Source organism: Cydia splendana, chromosome 17 (assembly GCF_910591565.1).
Source record: "Cydia splendana chromosome 17, ilCydSple1.2, whole genome shotgun sequence".
Classification (NCBI taxonomy): Eukaryota; Metazoa; Arthropoda; class Insecta; order Lepidoptera; family Tortricidae; genus Cydia; species Cydia splendana.
In genome coordinates, this window is record NC_085976.1 from 5,856,249 (window position 1) to 5,873,901 (window position 17,653).

At 42.0% G+C, this 17,653-nt stretch overlaps 1 protein-coding gene across 6 annotated transcripts in view; it reads left to right on the forward strand.

The window, feature by feature from the left end:
• Positions 1-17,653, forward strand: part of LOC134798651 (DENN domain-containing protein Crag) — a 49,848-nt gene that overhangs the window by 9,371 nt on the left and 22,824 nt on the right. For 4 of the 6 annotated variants that reach the window (XM_063771015.1, XM_063771018.1, XM_063771017.1 and 1 more), the window contains exons 1-15: positions 3,532-3,701; positions 4,014-4,115; positions 4,974-5,146; positions 6,408-6,499; positions 6,876-6,997; positions 7,509-7,620; positions 8,650-8,738; positions 9,414-9,578; positions 9,705-10,314; positions 11,592-11,802; positions 12,301-12,487; positions 13,068-13,234; positions 15,290-15,405; positions 16,496-16,606; positions 17,357-17,488. In XM_063771015.1, the coding sequence (XP_063627085.1) occupies positions 3,573-3,701; positions 4,014-4,115; positions 4,974-5,146; positions 6,408-6,499; positions 6,876-6,997; positions 7,509-7,620; positions 8,650-8,738; positions 9,414-9,578; positions 9,705-10,314; positions 11,592-11,802; positions 12,301-12,487; positions 13,068-13,234; positions 15,290-15,405; positions 16,496-16,606; positions 17,357-17,488 (2,518 nt within the window). In that variant the 5' untranslated portion in view covers positions 3,532-3,572. Of the gene's footprint in view, positions 1-198; positions 439-904; positions 993-2,519; positions 2,680-3,306; positions 3,499-3,531; positions 3,702-4,013; positions 4,116-4,973; positions 5,147-6,407; positions 6,500-6,875; positions 6,998-7,508; positions 7,621-8,649; positions 8,739-9,413; positions 9,579-9,704; positions 10,315-11,591; positions 11,803-12,300; positions 12,488-13,067; positions 13,235-15,289; positions 15,406-16,495; positions 16,607-17,356; positions 17,489-17,653 lie in introns of those variants that run through there. The other 2 variants (XM_063771020.1, XM_063771016.1) reach the window with 2 other exon arrangements.

A 17,653-nucleotide genomic window follows, 5' to 3' on the forward strand; every position in this document is an offset into this window, starting at 1 on the left:
ATTACAAAAAAAATATATGAATTAAATGACAGTCAAACTGATAACTTATTTTATATACCTATATTTTTTGCCATATAACAAATTAAAGAAAGGCTTGTGACACGGTTCGCTGGCCAGAGTCTATGGTCGTTTATTTTGTATAGGTACTCGTACATATCATCGAGAGCATGGAACTAAATGTTTCTATCTATTTGACAGGCGTCATGTACGAAGGCAAAGAGCGTCTCATGGCCGACGCTGAAATGGTGCTCGAGTCCGTCGGCCAACGTCTAGCGAACGTCAACAACTCCACAGCGAAGACGTTCATAACTTACCGACGGGCGCACGTCGGCGCGCCGTGCAACGCGCTGGTGGTGGTCGACGTGTGTGTGATTATAGCCAGCAAAGGAGAATGCCCTCCGCACGCCTTCTGTATGATCGCCAAGAACCTAAACAAAGGTAGGTGTTAGTAACATTCCACGTGAACAACACAGACAAGTAGTTCGTAACGTACCGACGGGCGCACGCCAGTGCACCGTGCGATTCGCTGGTGATGGTCGACGTGTGTGTGATTATAGCCAGCAAAGGAGAATGCCCTCCGCACGCCTTCTGTATGATCGCTAAGAACCTTAACAAAGGTAAGAAGAACGAAGCCATCAATGATGGCCCATCATCACCAGCTTATTATCGTTCATTGCTGAGCAAAGTTCACTCTTTGGGTACACCACTTGTCTGAAGTACTGAGTATTCCAACAGCACATACCTACATGACTTATCGAGTATCAAACATTCTACATCTGTTTTTTTAATAATTACAATTTGACTATGACAATGTACACCGCGTATGCTACGATAAGATATATACTCACTTAAAAAAATGGCGCCATATTTTTTAAGTATTAAGTTAATTTGTTTTTAATCGCAGGACTGATGGGCAGCGACGTTTTTCTCTGTTACAAGAAGTCAATGAACCGTCCACCTTTAATTGCTTACAAGCCAGAAGTACTATTTAGGTAAGTTTACTTCGACCTACTTCCTTATCATTTTCTACCGATAGTTGGACAATGTCATGGCCATACAAGAACAATCCACGAACGGTATTTAGCGAGTATTTAATACCATTTAAGAGGAAAGAATAGCTACTGACAATACCAATTGTACTTTTTTGATGAAATGTCCATTTCGGGAGAAAACTGTTTCCACTAACTAAATCTTAACAAATCACTTTGATTTTGATGTCGATCGCTCCAGCATAATAATTATTCTAGGTTTATAGGTTTTGTTTAAAAAAACATATTTTTGAAATTGTGTCAATAACATACTACTAAAATATGGAGAATGGAAAATATTTAGAAGTGGAAATACATTTTCTCTTTTTGTATGGACGAGTACATAGTATTCTTTTCTTTTAAGAAAAAAGATGTAGCCTAATGTAGCTATTATCATAATTTGTTCTTAGGATTAGAAAAAACTCCGTAGAGTCCTTTTCTAAATGAGAAAGTAGAAAGTTCAAATATACAATTTTGAAGTAAATAAAACGCGTAACTATCGTGCTAGTTGAAATTATTTCGTTAATGACAAAGTGAATAACAATTCTCACCCTTACTTCTGCCGAGTTCATTCTAATGAAACAAAAGTAAAATTTTACATTCGTTTCTCAAAAATTGTTATCGTAATGAATAAGTTATCTAAAGTTCTCCTTACGTCAATTCGTTTACATTTGATTCTTGAACTATTTTTTTGTAGTATCGCCCAAAGTTTTGAAATGCATTGAATGAAGCTACCTTCAGTTAGTCCTGAAGCTAAAATTAACGTTAATTGATACTTTCACCGTTTCGCTGCTATACTAATTGACGTTTCCGACATGTATAATATAAACGAACTGTACTACTTTAATTAGGAAAGGTGAATCATGGTGTTACGAAATCAGCATATAACAATACCGTTTGTAATTCTCGTACCATTGATTCCTTTGGGTGTTATGAGTACTTTCTATGTATGGGTTTCTTTAATTTGCATGTAGAAATGACTACATAATACGATATGTGACGACGACGATTGAAAACAATTGGAGACGGTAGCGGGTATCGATTAATGCGATTGCTAAAAGCATCTTTATGAGAGCAATGCCTTATTGACAAACGACAAGATTATTTCTTGTTTGAAAACGGTACATAGGTACATACATACATACATACAAAACATGTATGTACATAAACCTACGCATACATGTTTTGTAACGATAACGTATGCATCAAAATTCATAAGATTTGAAACTGTGAAAAAAGTGCTGAGTGGATTCTTAAAATTCTATGTTATTTTCAATTTTTTTATTTACCTGACTGCCGCAAAAGCGAATAGTATAAGGAATTTTATTACGACAGTGCGTAGTGGCGAGTTGTAAGACTTAAACAACTCTAAGTAGTCACATCTATAAAACATCAAATCTCAGTGATCAAATATTTAATTCAACGAAAATTTTACAATTTGAATAAAAAAGTTTGGAGACTCCTGATTTAGAACGATGTAACACATTAAAGGTATCCAATGACCGAGCGTCGCAGCCTCGCCTTCCCCACGTCCGTGCCATTATTCTGCCTGCCCATGGGCGCCACTTTGGAGCTCTGGCCGACCAACGCCGCCACACCTAAGCCTGTCTTCTCCACCTTTGTTCTCACAGTCGCCGACGCCACTGACAAGGTAACTTGACAACTTTTCTTTGTGCTATAGTTACACATACAACAGGTATCCAATGACCGAGCATCGCAGCCTCGCCTTCCCCACGCCCGTGCCATTATTCTGTTTGCCCATGGGCGCCACTTTAGAGCTGTGGCCGACCAACGCCGCCACACCTAAGCCTGTCTTCTCCACCTTTGTGCTCACCGTCGCCGACGCCACCGACAAGGTAACTTGACAACATTTCTCTGTTCTTTGTGCTATAGTTACATATACATAAGGTATCCAATAACCGAGCGTCGCAGCTTCTCCTTCTCCACGTCCGTGCCATTATTCTGCTTGCCGAGCTGTCGCCGACCAACGCCGCGACATATAAGCCGATCTTCTTCACTTTTGTGCTGACAATTTTATAATGAAACACTGGCGTGGCCGACCAGCCTCGCTGTCACTAGGCCGGTCATCCCTAATACCTCCTACCTCTGTGCTACCAGAGAGCCTGTAGCCTAAGAATCAAATACATTCTGGTGTTGACGCCTCAGATACGTTAATCATGGGTGCCCCTTAATGCGCCTAACATTAATGTCATATGTATTCGCATAACATAACTGCGCATAACATCGAACAGGCTAATATCTTCCTTTTTAATGCCAGGTATACGGTTCAGCGGTGACGTTCTACGAGACCTACCCCCACAGTCAACTGACGGAGAGCCAAATGGAGCTCCTAGGCTGGCGGATCGGGATCTCACACACCACACACTCCGTCCACGTCAGCAAGAGCATCTGCCTGCTTTCCCGGTGGCCGTTCAGCGATACGTTCGAGCGGTGGTTGCTGTATATACTTGTAAGTGGTTGTACTGTTTGTTATGTATAATGTTATACGAGACCTACCCCCACAGTCAACTGACGGAGAGCCAAATGGAGCTCCTAGGCTGGCGGAACGGGATCTCACACACCACACACTCCGTCCACGTCAGCAAGAGCATCTGCCTGCTTTCCCGGTGGCCGTTCAGCGATACGTTCGAGCGGTGGTTGCTGTATATACTTGTAAGTAGTTGTACTGTTTGTTATGTATAATGTTCTATGAGACCTACCCCAGCAGTCAACTCACGGAGAGCCAAATGGAGCTCCTAGGCTGGCGGATCGGGATCTCACACACCACACACTCTGTCCGATCATACGGTGGTATTTAAGCTAATCTAACTTAAAGATCGAATGCTGTGGTATGATGCGGTTTTTCCCTTCGTAGTCGGAATTAGAATTAGACCTTTACAAACGATTTTTCTATCACTTAATTTAAGACTTTGGCTGTATTAATATTTTAACGAAAGATATTTACTTGAAATGTTTATTTTCCAGGAAATGTCGTGGAGTAAACAGCCACTAACTATACCCATAGAGAGATACATAACACATTTGTTAGAAGAAGTGCCGTTCCCCGAGCCCAGGATATTGCTGCAGGTACGTTTAGTAAATTGATCTTTATAATTTATTTATTTTGGGAACATTCCTCCCGGTCGTTCGAGACTTGCAAACAATGTCGATTGCCTAGCAACCTCGTACCTTGCATTCGGCGACCGACCTAGAGTGATTGCGGCATTACGAAATCATCGCCAATAGGGTTTCTGACTGTATTTAAAATAAATTATTTTACACCGTACATGAAATAAAGCACCAGAAGATTAATAGAGAAACGTAGACAGCAATTATAATTAGACATTTTATATTTTAAAACCCGTATAAAACTATAAACAGTAGGTAATTTGATCGTGACGTCACATGCTAGTGTTTCATATACATTCCATAGTAACAAAATCGTTTCGACAGTTTGAAATAAAACCGGGCAAGTGCGAGTCGGACTCGCGCACGAAGGGTTCCGTACCATAATGCAAAAAAAAAAACAAAAAAAAAAGCAAAAACAAAAAACGGTCACCCATCCAAATACTGACCACTCCCGACGTTGCTTAACTTTGGTCAAAAATCACGTTTGTTGTATGGGAGCCCCATTTAACTCTTTATTTTATTCTGTTTTTAGTATTTGTTGTTATAGCGGCAACAGAAATACATCATCTGTGAAAATTTCAACTGTCTAACTATCACGGTTCGTGAGATACAGCCTGGTGACAGACGGACGGACGGACGGACGGACGGACGGACGGACAGCGAAGTCTTAGTAATAGGGTCCCGTTTTACCCTTTGGGTACGGAACCCTAAAAAGAAACTGATTTGACTAGTAGTCAAATACCCTATTGCTTCACATCAACGGACCTTACACTTTTGTTCATCTGTCGACATGTTTTCATCGTCTTTTGTTTTTAGTTGTCACCGACAAACGCGAGTGATCGGGTGATAGTGACGCGACGCGACGACCAACCTTTGGTGCGGAGCGGTGCGGGGTTCAGGCAGTTACTGCTCAACCTGGGCCCAGACAACTGCCAGCTACTGCTGGCTTTAGCCATTACTGAGCAGAAGATTCTCATCCACTCACTCAGGTATGTTATATCTGCCGCAAAACTAAGTGGCGAGTCAAGTCATAATGCCATCTCTTTCACTCTTGGTTGGTCTTGGAACAAGGGTAAATCATTATGATCTCAGTCGCTAGTTGGTATTGCGGCAAGTATAGAACAGATGTAGTGCATAATCCTTTACCATCGTATTTTTCGGAAACGTTCGTATTTGTTATGCTGCTTCAGTTCAACGTCGGTACTTTTTGTTCTGAGACTGACTGAAATAGCATGACACGTTCGTACGTTTCCGTGAAAATACGATGGTAAAGAATTATGCACTACATCTGTTCTATACTTGCCGCAATACCAACTAGCGACTGAGATCATAATGATTTACCCTTTTTTATTATTTATTAGTGTAATCCGATCGTTTTAGGCGTGTATCCTATCTCAGTCGACACTTTTGGTTTAGTTAGCTCTAACCAAGAACACAACATAGTGCTTGATTAAAGATTAGATTTACACTACCGATCAAAAGTTTACTCTATGATTTTGGTACGTACATAATAACTTAAGTAGTACTTATGTCTGATTTTTTCTTGCATTGATGATGTCGAAATTTGCTGCTAACTGATCTGTTATAAAAAATATATCGCAAAAAGTAGTAATATCTAACGAAATAATACAGTGAATTAAATTTTTGATAAGTAGTATACAGGGTGATTCATGAGACGTGAGCAGGACTAATCCTGCACACCCAGTAACTGATAATTGATCGATCACCGTCGTATTTAGATGAAACAACCACACTTTTTCCTATTTTTAAACTTTTTCGTGAGGGCAAATTTAATTATCTACAATCATGGTCACCCTACAAGATCTAATTAATAAACATAAAACCTCTTTAACCGTAATGACAGCATTTTGATTATGAAGAAAATAAACTGTCAATCTTGAGTGAGATACGAGTTTTCAAAAATAACCAGACCGTGATGACAGTGATGACATTCAATTTGATACAGAATATCAATAGTTTAGTATTCTAATTTTAGGGTGACCATGCATGTCGTAAATAAATTAATAACTTTTTTTCAACACGACTAGAAATTTAACGTTAACCTCACTAATACTGATACGAAACAGTTGCATATAATTTACGAAATGAGCAGTGTTAGTCCTGCACACGTCTCCTGAATCATCCTGTATAAACAGAAAGAGGCTTTTTATTTTGTTATGTATTTAATGACGGGTTTGTGTGGGTTGAAGTCTTTTCCGTAAATAATGTCCATTCTGTTTTGTCTTACAGGCCGGACACCCTAACTGCAGTCTCAGAAGCCGTCTCAAGTCTACTGTTTCCGTTCAAATGGCAGTGCCCTTACATACCACTCTGTCCTTTAGGTAAGTTTTCACTCAATCTACTAATATATTTGCCACTATATAATATGCTAGTCAATTCGAATTTGAATATTTTAAAATGCTTTATTAAATGTTTAGCAGTTATCCCAGACAATTAGGACGTGCCTTAGGGTGGTATTCCAGATAAAGTAATTGGATAGGTGGAATACCACCCTTAAATAAGAGAGAATGATCTTAGGTCAAAGGATCAGTATATGCGTCTTAAACGCTTAATGTCTGTGGGAATTTGACGGTGTCTGTACATTTTAATGTTTTTTTTTGGTGGTTTGTAGTAACGGAAACTATCAATGACATAAATTGTCCAAAGATCCGGGGGATAAAAATGCATATTGACCCCAATATATTTGTTTATTTACAGGTTTAGCGGAAGTATTACACGCGCCGTTGCCATATTTAATCGGCGTTGACTCGAGATTTTTCGATCTCTACGAACCTCCGCCCGACGTGACATGTGTCGATTTAGATACTAATAATATCACAGTTAGTATTTGACTCATAATAACCCCCACCGTTACCTGTCCAGTCGGGCTAGTACATGATTGGCGCGACAGAGTATCTCGCGGCGAGATCGACTACCCGTCCCTCTTTTGTTATCATAGTTAGAAAATGACGGGTAGTCTATCTCGCCGCGAGAGACTGTCGCGCCAATCATGTGCTTGGCCTACAGGAAATATCCCCGTTTCGATTCTAACATCCAATAATTTAAGGAAATTCGGCTTACTTAAAGCATTCTATAACAAAAGTAACACTTATACTCGAGAGTTATGAATTGAGTCTCTTTGTATATGATTTTCCAAAGTACCTTTCGAGTGTTGAATTCCTACAAGTATTAACGATTATTTACCAGTTACCGTTAATCGCAGGAGTGGGAGTAATGTTTTTTGGATTCATATAATAAAATCTTTCTTTAAAAAATCAAATTGATTGTTGTACAGGGTTACAGTCATGTAATCCGTATTTATATGTTTAATTGTATTTGTTTTTTTTTCAGATATGCGATTCACAACGCCACATATCATTAAAACTGTTACCCAGACGACAAGCGAAAGCTTTACGGCAAACTTTAGAAGTATTATACAGCAATATACGACCGGGTATGTTGGGTAAGATAGGATTTTCATTCATTCCCATTACTATTAACACTTTCATCGTCATGTATAATTAATTATACTAACACCTAAGCGTGGTGGAATACTGTCCAATTTCTTTATTAATCAAGCAAAATGTGAGACGCAAATACACAAAGATATTGGACAGATAGAATATTATACCATTCTAAGATGCGTCTAAGAAGTCGTACAAATTAATGTAGTTGTATAATGATAGCTGAAATAGATTGCGCTGTAGGCTCAGCTGAGACTGTTAATAAAGCGCTAACGATGGAACATTCATGAAACCGCACACTTGTCAAATATGAGTCTTATGTCACTACTCTTTGTCTATTCTAACCGATATAGTCGATGATAAGATAAGATAATAATTTATTTCATTTCAATCTTAGTTGGTAAATACATAGTGGTCGAGTCCTCCTATTAGGTATAAAATACCTGTATCAGGAGACCTCGCTCTTCCAGATTACATTTTAAAAAATCTATCCTAAGAGAAGTTAATGAAAAGTTAATGAAGTTAACATTGTAAATTCTATAATGAATTAACAAATTGGTAAATTGTACAAAGTTGACAAATTTTACATTATTTGATTTTAATTATGTTTATTAATTTTTACATACTATTCTTAAAGCTACTTATTCTTAAAATTATTTTACATATATTTAAGGTAGACAATATTAACCTTTTCGACACCGTGTCAAACACAAACGCTGTCACTCGGACGCCACGTCACCGAAGTGTCGAAACTGAAATTGAACTTTATGCATACGCACGTAGGTCTGTGTTGCTCTGTAATCTGTGACGGATTAATCGGTCTTTGGCGTTGGACCTACGGTGCGGATATATCGGTCATTGGCGTCCAAAAGGTTATTCTTAATCGCCAATTTACTTGGGGTTTAATATGTGGCCCTGGACGTTGCTTAGAAACGGATACGTTTCGCGCAACATTTGTCCCCTAGATTAGAATAGTTTTATTTGCGTTAGTGGACGAGTAAAATATATGTTTATTTTTCATATTCTAGCATCACCTGTCCACCACTCCGGAAACAGTAAATACAACGGAGAACCCACAACGAGTTTAGACAGAGACTTCCAAAGAAGAAAGAAGGAGGTATTTAGAAGGTTTTATGCATATTTCCTGGTAGAATGTTCGCGATCCAAACGGCATATTGTGGGAAACGAAGGTGTGGGTTTAGTGGGTAGGCTCCTCCTTCTCTTTTCACAATTGAAAAGAGCTAGGAGGTGAGAGTCCCACATACCCCCCCCACAATGAGCCCACCGCAGGACCAGGAGGACGATGCGTAACAGCATTCCCACATCGACAAAAAATAAAAAGTTTTATGCATTTTTAATGGTTACCATGTTGTACAAACTATCATTTTAACAACTACTGCAAAATTATCTGAAAATCCTAAAATACTTGGCGACCATTATATAGGAATCCCGTGTGACTTACAAACTGGCAGTCATGATGAGACCCCCGGTTCAGTTCATACCCGTAAGTTTCTCGGAACTTTACGTGTCTCTTTCAATCGTGCTATGTTAAAGAGTGACGTGATGATAAAATAATATCACGCGGATAACGCCTTCTCTCATACGTCTGCTGCAGTGCAGTTATATCGAACAACCATGGAGGATTTTGTTATTGTATACCACTTTATATATGAATTAATTCATAAAGAAGCCATGTAGGTAATTTTGCGGCTGAGTGTACTTGCGGTACAAATTCATGACCAGCCGATCTGTCCCACTGTTTATTTCTACTAAGACAATTTTTTACTTTTAGTACGCCCTAGAACTGGAGATCCAAGAGGCGTTCCTCCGTTTCATGGCGGTGACGCTGCAGGGTTACCGCGCGTACCTCATACCCATCACTAAGGCGCCCACTGTTGGGACCACGGACCCCCACGCCCTGTTCCATATGGACGCCTTCATACGGTCTCGGGACAAGGTAAACCTAACCTTCATATAGGTGGCTTTCTTAGGAGACAAATGAATCTAAATATTACCGTCAAAAGTTTTCTAATCGATTTTCTTTTTCATTTTGCAATATTAATATGTTTTTTTTACATTCCAGACGCAACAACGCTTCTTCACACTAATGATGCGAACGCAGATGTTCACGCGTTTCATCGAAGAACGTTCGTTCGTGTGCGACGTGGACCAAGGACTGCCGTTCTTCGACGAGTGTATAGAACGCGTCGCGTGCGGCGATAGCGGCTCGCTGCTGGGCACGGACACGAGCAACGCCTCCGAGCGGACTGTGTTCGTACTGCCGCCGAACCCGTTAGAGGATGGTAACTATTTACAAATGTTCATGCGTTTCATCGAAGAACGTTCGTTCGTGTGCGACGTGGACCAAGGACTGCCGTTCTTCGACGAGTGTATAGAACGCGTCGCGTGCGGCGATAGCGGCTCGCTGCTGGGCACGGACACGAGCAACGCCTCCGAGCGGACTGTGTTCGTACTGCCGCCGAACCCGTTAGAGGATGGTAACTATTTACAAATGTTCATGCGTTTCATCGAAGAACGTTCGTTCGTGTGCGACGTGGACCAAGGACTGCCGTTCTTCGACGAGTGTATAGAACGCGTCGCGTGCGGCGATAGCGGCTCGCTGCTGGGCACGGACACGAGCAACGCCTCCGAGCGGACTGTGTTCGTACTGCCGCCGAACCCGTTAGAGGATGGTAACTATTTACATCATGCGTTTCATCGAAGAACGTTCGTTCGTGTGCGACGTGGACCAAGGACTGCCGTTCTTCGACGAGTGCATTTTCATTTATATATAATTTAATAGAGGCAGTACCAGTAACCCTCTCAAACTAGGAACAGACCTAACCGGCGACTTACTCTTACAGAATAGTACTATTACTATTTGTCGTGTTTGTGTCCGTTGCGTCCATTAGATTACTTTATATGTGGCGGAGGTGCACTTGGAACTTCTTCTTACATAATTATTATATTTGTTAGGGTAGGCATCAGGCACAGCGGTTTTTTTCCGCTAATCAGTGTTGCCAGGTCCAATCTGAAAAATCCAGAAGATACATGTCCTAAAAATCAGGAGATTTGAAATAAAATCAGGAGACAAAAATGTATGTCATAAAAATATTTTTCATTTATATATTAAGGCGCGTCCAGACTACTCCAGACAGAGGTGATCAAATCGACCGATTTGATCACTAATGAAATTGGTGTCAATTTCCAATTTAATCACCAATTTTAGATTTATTGTGCTATTAGAGCCCCTTAAATTGAATAAATGCCCCAAAAGGAAAATAGTGGTGTCACAAATTGGTATTCTTGCGTCTGCACTCCATTTTATCGGTAATATCGCTCATAATCGGTAATTTCGTTTCGTTCTGAAACTGTGGCAAAGGTTGATGTTACACTTACACACTACCTACGATTGAATTTATAGCCGCCCTACACTGGCTTGAAGAACCCTGGCGTCAAATTTATGTAATAATATGAAATGGTTGTGAACTTCTAAAATCCAGGAGATTTTTCGGAAAAAGCAGGAGATCAGGAGATACACCCCGAAATCAGGAGATATCCTGGAAAATCAGGAGATCTGGCAACACTGCCGCTAATTGACGTCGCCAAGTCATAAAGTCTACACAATTTGGTTATTCGACATTTGTATGAGTTAGCAATCGAATGCGGCTCAGGCGGCCTAGCCAAGTTGACAATCACTATCGCTTCGCCATGGAATCGATTTGTGTCTCTCTATCACTCTTCCATATTAATATGACAGTTGCGTTTCGTTCGCTACGGAGCGTTAGCGATTGGCATGTTGTCTACGGGGCCTGAGGGGCTACCGCGAAAACCGAAATTCGCAAATTGCGGGGATCTTTCTCCTTCACTCCAATGAAGGCGTAATTAGAGTGACAGAGAAAAATCCCGCAATTTGCGAACTTCGATTTTCGAGGTTATAGCCAGTTTCTTATATGTGACTTGTTCTCAGGTGAAACCTACACGTACTCCAAATTCGAATTGGACCCGGTGCTGCTAGCGAAATGCGTGACGGGTCGGGGTCGGCACGGCGGCGGCGGCGGCGGCGGCGGGCTGCAGGCGCTGTCGGCGGCGGCGCGCTCGGCGCTCGCGTCGGCCGAGTCGCTCGGCGACGCCTCCCCCATGGCGAGGCGGACCAAGCAGGAGATCGCCGCGGCGCAGAGGTACGAGTGGAGGCTGTTTATTTGTTAAAACACTAGATGAACTTCAAAAGTCATTTTGTAAACTTAAGGGGCCCACAGATTACCAGTTCGCCGGACGATATCAGCGTCAGCGCGTCAGTTAATCGCAAAAAGGGACAGTTCCGAACAACTGACAGGCTGATATCGTCCGGCGAACTGGTAATCTGTATGCCCCTTTAGCAAGAGATACGGCAACAATATAATATATCTATCAAGTTTAAAAGTTCAAGCCAATTCTGTCAGTAGTAAAAGGCGACAAATTAGAAAAATGTAGGAGCAAGGACACATTGAAATTTTTGATTTTACCCCTTTTTCCTATGACAAATTAGTTTGGAAGACTATATTTACAAGGAAATATAACTCAACAGTTATACCTATTATAGGAAAGGAAAGAGACTGCATAACCTAAAATGCTAGTTCTGCGTGCAATCTCCAGTGTTTTATAAACTTCTTAGTTTTAACCTTACCTCTTTTCTCCAGATTGGCGCGCAAAGCCAGCCTGTCACCCGAAGCGTGGGCGAAGTGTCTCCTCGGCGCGTGCTACTCCCTGTATTTCCTGTCGCTCCCGAGCCGAATGATGCTGCTCCGCGGCAAAGAACAGGCCACTCTGACTGCGGCTTATGAACTACTGGAGAAGGCGACGAAGTTGCGAGTGCCTTGTGACGAGGTAAGGATATTCAGAGAAAACCGGCCATGGGCGAGTCGGACTCGCGCACCAAGGGTTTCGTACCATTACGCAGAAAACGGCAAAAAAATCACGTTTGCTGTATGGGAGCCCCGCTTAAATATTATTTGTCGAAAACGTATGGTTTTGTTAAATCAAATTAAAATGTCATGTTTAAGAATGGGAAAACAATGGCTGGCGTATTTCTTTACTAAGTCATAGAATATTATACAACGACTAAGCCATGGTAAGCCATAGTATGGTCGCCATCAGATATATCGGAGCGGCCACGGTGTTCACAATATCTGAACACGCACTCTAACGCCCTGGCAACGCCTCGTGTTCAGATATTTGTGAGCGCCTTAGCCGCTCCGATATATCTGATGGCGACTGTACCAACAAGCTATTGTAGCCGCTATGACGGCTTAAGTAGACATCGTTACGATAGCGGAAACTTGATAAATTATAACAAAGCTACCCCACAATATACGGGGCCGCCAAGCGCCATCTACATTCAAAATTATGGCTTCAATATTTTTTACGCGTTTTTTAGCCTTCTTTTGTTTATGATTTTTGTCCCCAGGTATGCTACCGCGTCATGATGCAACTGTGCGGTATCCACTCCTTACCGGTATTAGCTGTGCGTCTCCTCTTCCTCATGAAGCGCGCCGGCCTGCAACCCAACGCGCTCACGTACGGCTACTACAACCGCTGCGTGCTCGAGGCGCCGTGGCCGCACGACATGCCCAGGTATCGTCAATCCACACACAGACAAGACATCCTCCAGACTGAGCATAGTAGCGCTTCCCCTCTGCCACAAATATACGGTAGTTTTACTCCATTTTCGAGTCGAGTGTCTTTGTGTGACGCCCGTGTCTTTGAACGGACCAATCACGGCACGGGACTCGCTCACCTCGTCCCCCGCACCCCTGTATTTTTAGCAGCATCGGTTTCATGAAAGAATTGCTCTAAGCTCCGTCTAGAGGATTCCTAGTCTATGCGTCATTCATTTAATTTACATCTTCCGCACTTAGATGGTTGGCTGTCCTCAACTGTGCGTTTCTCCAGAAACTTCCTGCCTGGCACTGTCGCCTGCGGTATTTCCGGACTGAGACGACCTTCACACCTTCAATAAAAGAGCGTATTCCCATCTTAAAGTCCGGCAACGCACTTACAACCCGTCTGGTGTCGCAAGTGTCCATGGGCGGCGGTAATCTCTTACCATCCAACCAACCAGCCGTTTACTCCAACGAAGGAATACTTCCAAAAACTTAAGATTCTGACGGTCCCTAGTTTATTCATTCTGGAAGTGCCGCAGCCAGTATCGGAATCCTTGGTGTCGACATTTCGAGTGAAGTCCAGTTCCGCGGTCATCTAGAGGGTAAGGCTAAATTAGCCTCCAAGAAGCTCGGTGTGCTCAACAGATCGAGACGGTATTTCACACCGGCCCAGCGCCTACAGCTTTATAAGGCGCAGGTTCGCCCACACATGGAATACTGCTCTCATCTGTGGGCAGGGGCACCCCAATACCAGCTTCTCCCTCTGGACCGCATCCAACGAAGAGCGGCTCGAATTGTTGACTGCCAGCGTCTTTCGGAACGGCTTGACTCCTTGGCGCTGCGTAGAGATGTAGCCTCGCTCTGCATTTTCTATCGCATGTATAACGGGGAGTGCTCCGAGGAATTGTTCGGATTAATCCCTGCCGCTTCTTTTCGCCATCGCCCTACGCGACAACATTACCATCTTCAACACTTGGATGGTTGGCAGTCCTCAACTGTGCGTTTCTCCAGAAACTTCCTGCCTCGCACAGCCAAACTGTGGAATGAACTGTCGCCAGCGGTATTTCCGGACCGATACGACCTACAAACCTTCAAGAAAAGAGCGTACTCCCATCTTAAAGGCCGGCAACGCGCTTGCAACCCTTCTGGTGTTGCGGGTGTCCATGGGCGGCGGTAATCGCTTACCATCAGGTGATCCGTCTGCTCGTTTGCCTCCTATTTCATAAAAAAAAAAAAAAAAAAAAAAAGTCGCGAAATATATGTGGAAGCACAAGGGCGATTTCAAAATGCGTCGCCCAGAACAGAGAAGTACGGGAAGAGATATTAAAGCGGAATTTGCGCGATTAGCGAAATCATCCAACTCATTGAGGGTAGTAGGTGTAAAAATATATAATAGCTTGAGCCCGGAAATCAAAGAGGCAACTTCTTACGAGTTGTTTGTCCATAAACTAAAAAATTACTTGATTGATAAGGCCTTTTATAGTACTAATGAATTTTATGGGTATTAATTAATTTTTAATTTATTTGGTCATTATTATTATCGTGTAATTGACTTGTGTATATGTACAGTTGTAGGTTTAATTAGTTTTAAGTGTGTATGTGATTTTATTTTTATGTTTTTGACATGTATGTTTTTACCGTATTAAACGCTCTGAATCTGAATCTGAATCATCAGGCGATTCGTCTGCTCATTTGCCTCCTTTATGATAAAAAAAACCCGAACACAATAGAACAAACACACATTTGTACATTTTATTTGTATTTTGTTCAATAAAGTATAAATAAATAAACAAACTTCTGTTGCCCTCTACAATTAGGGTTTAGCATTCTGGTCTGGTTCATGGCTCAGACCTTTTTGAGCGAATCATGTCTGTCGCGGGCGGAACTGGCGCTGAGCGTGACGCGTATCGTCTATGGTTAAAATGATTTGTTACATAAATCATAGTAGCAACTGTCACGTAGCATTCTTTGGAGACCAGTTCGCAAGTGATCTATGATTTTAATGCAAGTTTTTATTATATGACAGTGGTTCTCAACTGCTGTGGAACAAGCTTCGCATAGCGGTGATGGGCGCGGCTCTGTTCCGAAAAGCAGGTGCACAGCGGGCCAATCGCGCTGCCGGCTCGGGACTCTCGGCTGGAAGTAAGTTACTTACGCTTCCATCAATAAAAAAAAGCTTAACAAAATTATACTGTAATCCATTAAAATGTGTGGACTAGAGATGCCCCGAATAGTGGTTTAACCCCTGGAACGCCGAACCGACAAACGTACTTGTACCCGTCAAATGCCTAGTGCCGGATCCGTCCCATCCCCCTCAACTGCCGGAGGGTCTTCAATTTTTGTACCCGTCAACTGCCGCGATCAAAAAAAAGTGATATTGTGCAAATGATATAAAACTCTATTTGTAAGTGTTTAGATCTCAAAATTGTAAAAATATAATACAATAAATTTGGTGACTGATAAGGCACAAGGCAGTTGAGACACTTTGTACAGATCTGGGACTAGGCAGTTGACGGGTACAAAAATTGAAGACCCTCCGGCAGTTGACAGGACTGGTACGGATATGGCACTAGGCGTCCCAAGGGTTAAGCCGAATACCGAATATTCAGTATGACATGCGAACATTTTGAGTCACAATTATTGTGAGAACTAATCGCCAACAAAGCACAATGTTTGGTAATAAAAATGTTTTGTTGAACAGAATTATAGACTAGACAAAAAAAATCAAAATCGCTCTCCTTCTTGATGCGACTGGCAAATCATGTTACTTTTAAGCAACCGGGTTTTTTAACCTAATTAGACCCCGCTGAATCCGAAATTGAAAAAAAACCCGGTTGCCAAAAATTAATATGATTTGCCAGTCGAAATCGATTTGATGAAAAGTAAAACCAGTCTATTAATGAATGTAGTTAGAGTCAATCAGACCCATGATAAAAATTAAATATGTAATCAACAAATGCTCAAAGAAGGGTCTTCGTATATAACAACTTTCCAAGAATATATTTTAAATATTAAATATACTAGGTACCTACCTACTTTTGAATATTTTTATTGTCTAATTTTTCTTTTTAGGTAGGTGCAACAGGTATTCGGTATTCGGCCGAATAGTAGGCAACATTCGAATGAATGCTGAATATTCGGCAAAATGGCCGAATAGGCCGAATACCGAATAGTTGCCGAATATTCGTGGCATCTCTAGTGTGGACTGGCCTAATCATCATACTGCTTTCAGGTGTAGGCACGCTGCCGCGAGTGGTATCCGCGGCGGGCATGGATGGTGACTTAAGCGGGCTCGCCTTGGCCGCGTGTGAACCCGCACACAGCCGGACTAGTCTTGACGAAGGTACACTTAAACGTAGCTTACAAATGAAGTAAGTACATCATTTTTTTCATCGTATTTTCTTTGAAACGTTCGTATGTGTCATGCTACTTCAGTCAACCTCTGTGGTTTTTATACCGAGAATGACTGAAATAGCAAGACACGTTCGTACGTTTCCGTGAAAATACGATGGAAAACTACATCTGTGCATTGCACATGTATGGTTTTTGCATGTCGATGGAGACGCCGACCGTCATACATCGATTAAAACAAATATATGGCGCTCGGCGTTAGCGTTGGGCGTATACTGCGTGCGTTCCGTGCCCCTTAGGTGGGAATACTGGCGCCTATTTTACCACTCAATTTACACCCGATACGATACAGACAATTTTGCGTACATTTTCGGGTCGATAAGTAAGGATAGTAGTAGTAATTGTTGGACGAGCAATGTACAGCGAATCGTCTGTGACATGTGACAATTGTCACAATTCTATTATGAAACGAAGGCCAGCTCGCGCAAGTAAATCCCATTTTACTCCAACTAGTACCGTGTGATATTTTTAGTAATAAATAAGACGGATACAGGTGTTGTGCGTAACTGTTTTACTTTATATTTTCTCGGAAACTTTCGTATTTGTCATGCTACTTCAGTCAACCTCGGTAGTTTTTGTACCGAGACTGACTGAAATAGCAAAACACGTTCGTACGTCTCCGTGAATACAGAGGAAAACAATTATACACTACATCTGTACTAATTGACTTGTATGTTGACAGCGAGTGCGCGCGAAATGGAAGCCGCGTCATCAGCATTCGAGGCACTAGTGCGGCGCGGCAACATCGTGCAGCAACAACCCGCCAGGCCGCATAAGCACGCGCTCTCCACCGCGGCCGGCATTCTCATATCAGGTGACTGCATATATCTAAAGACGCGCCTTACGGACACTAAGAATGGTGCTAGTTCAGCGGTGTCACTCATGGTATAATAATATACTCCGCCTGGTACTCCATTCCGAGATTCGCGTATGACCTAACTGACACGCGCCTACGTCATCATGCTGTTTACAGGTTCTC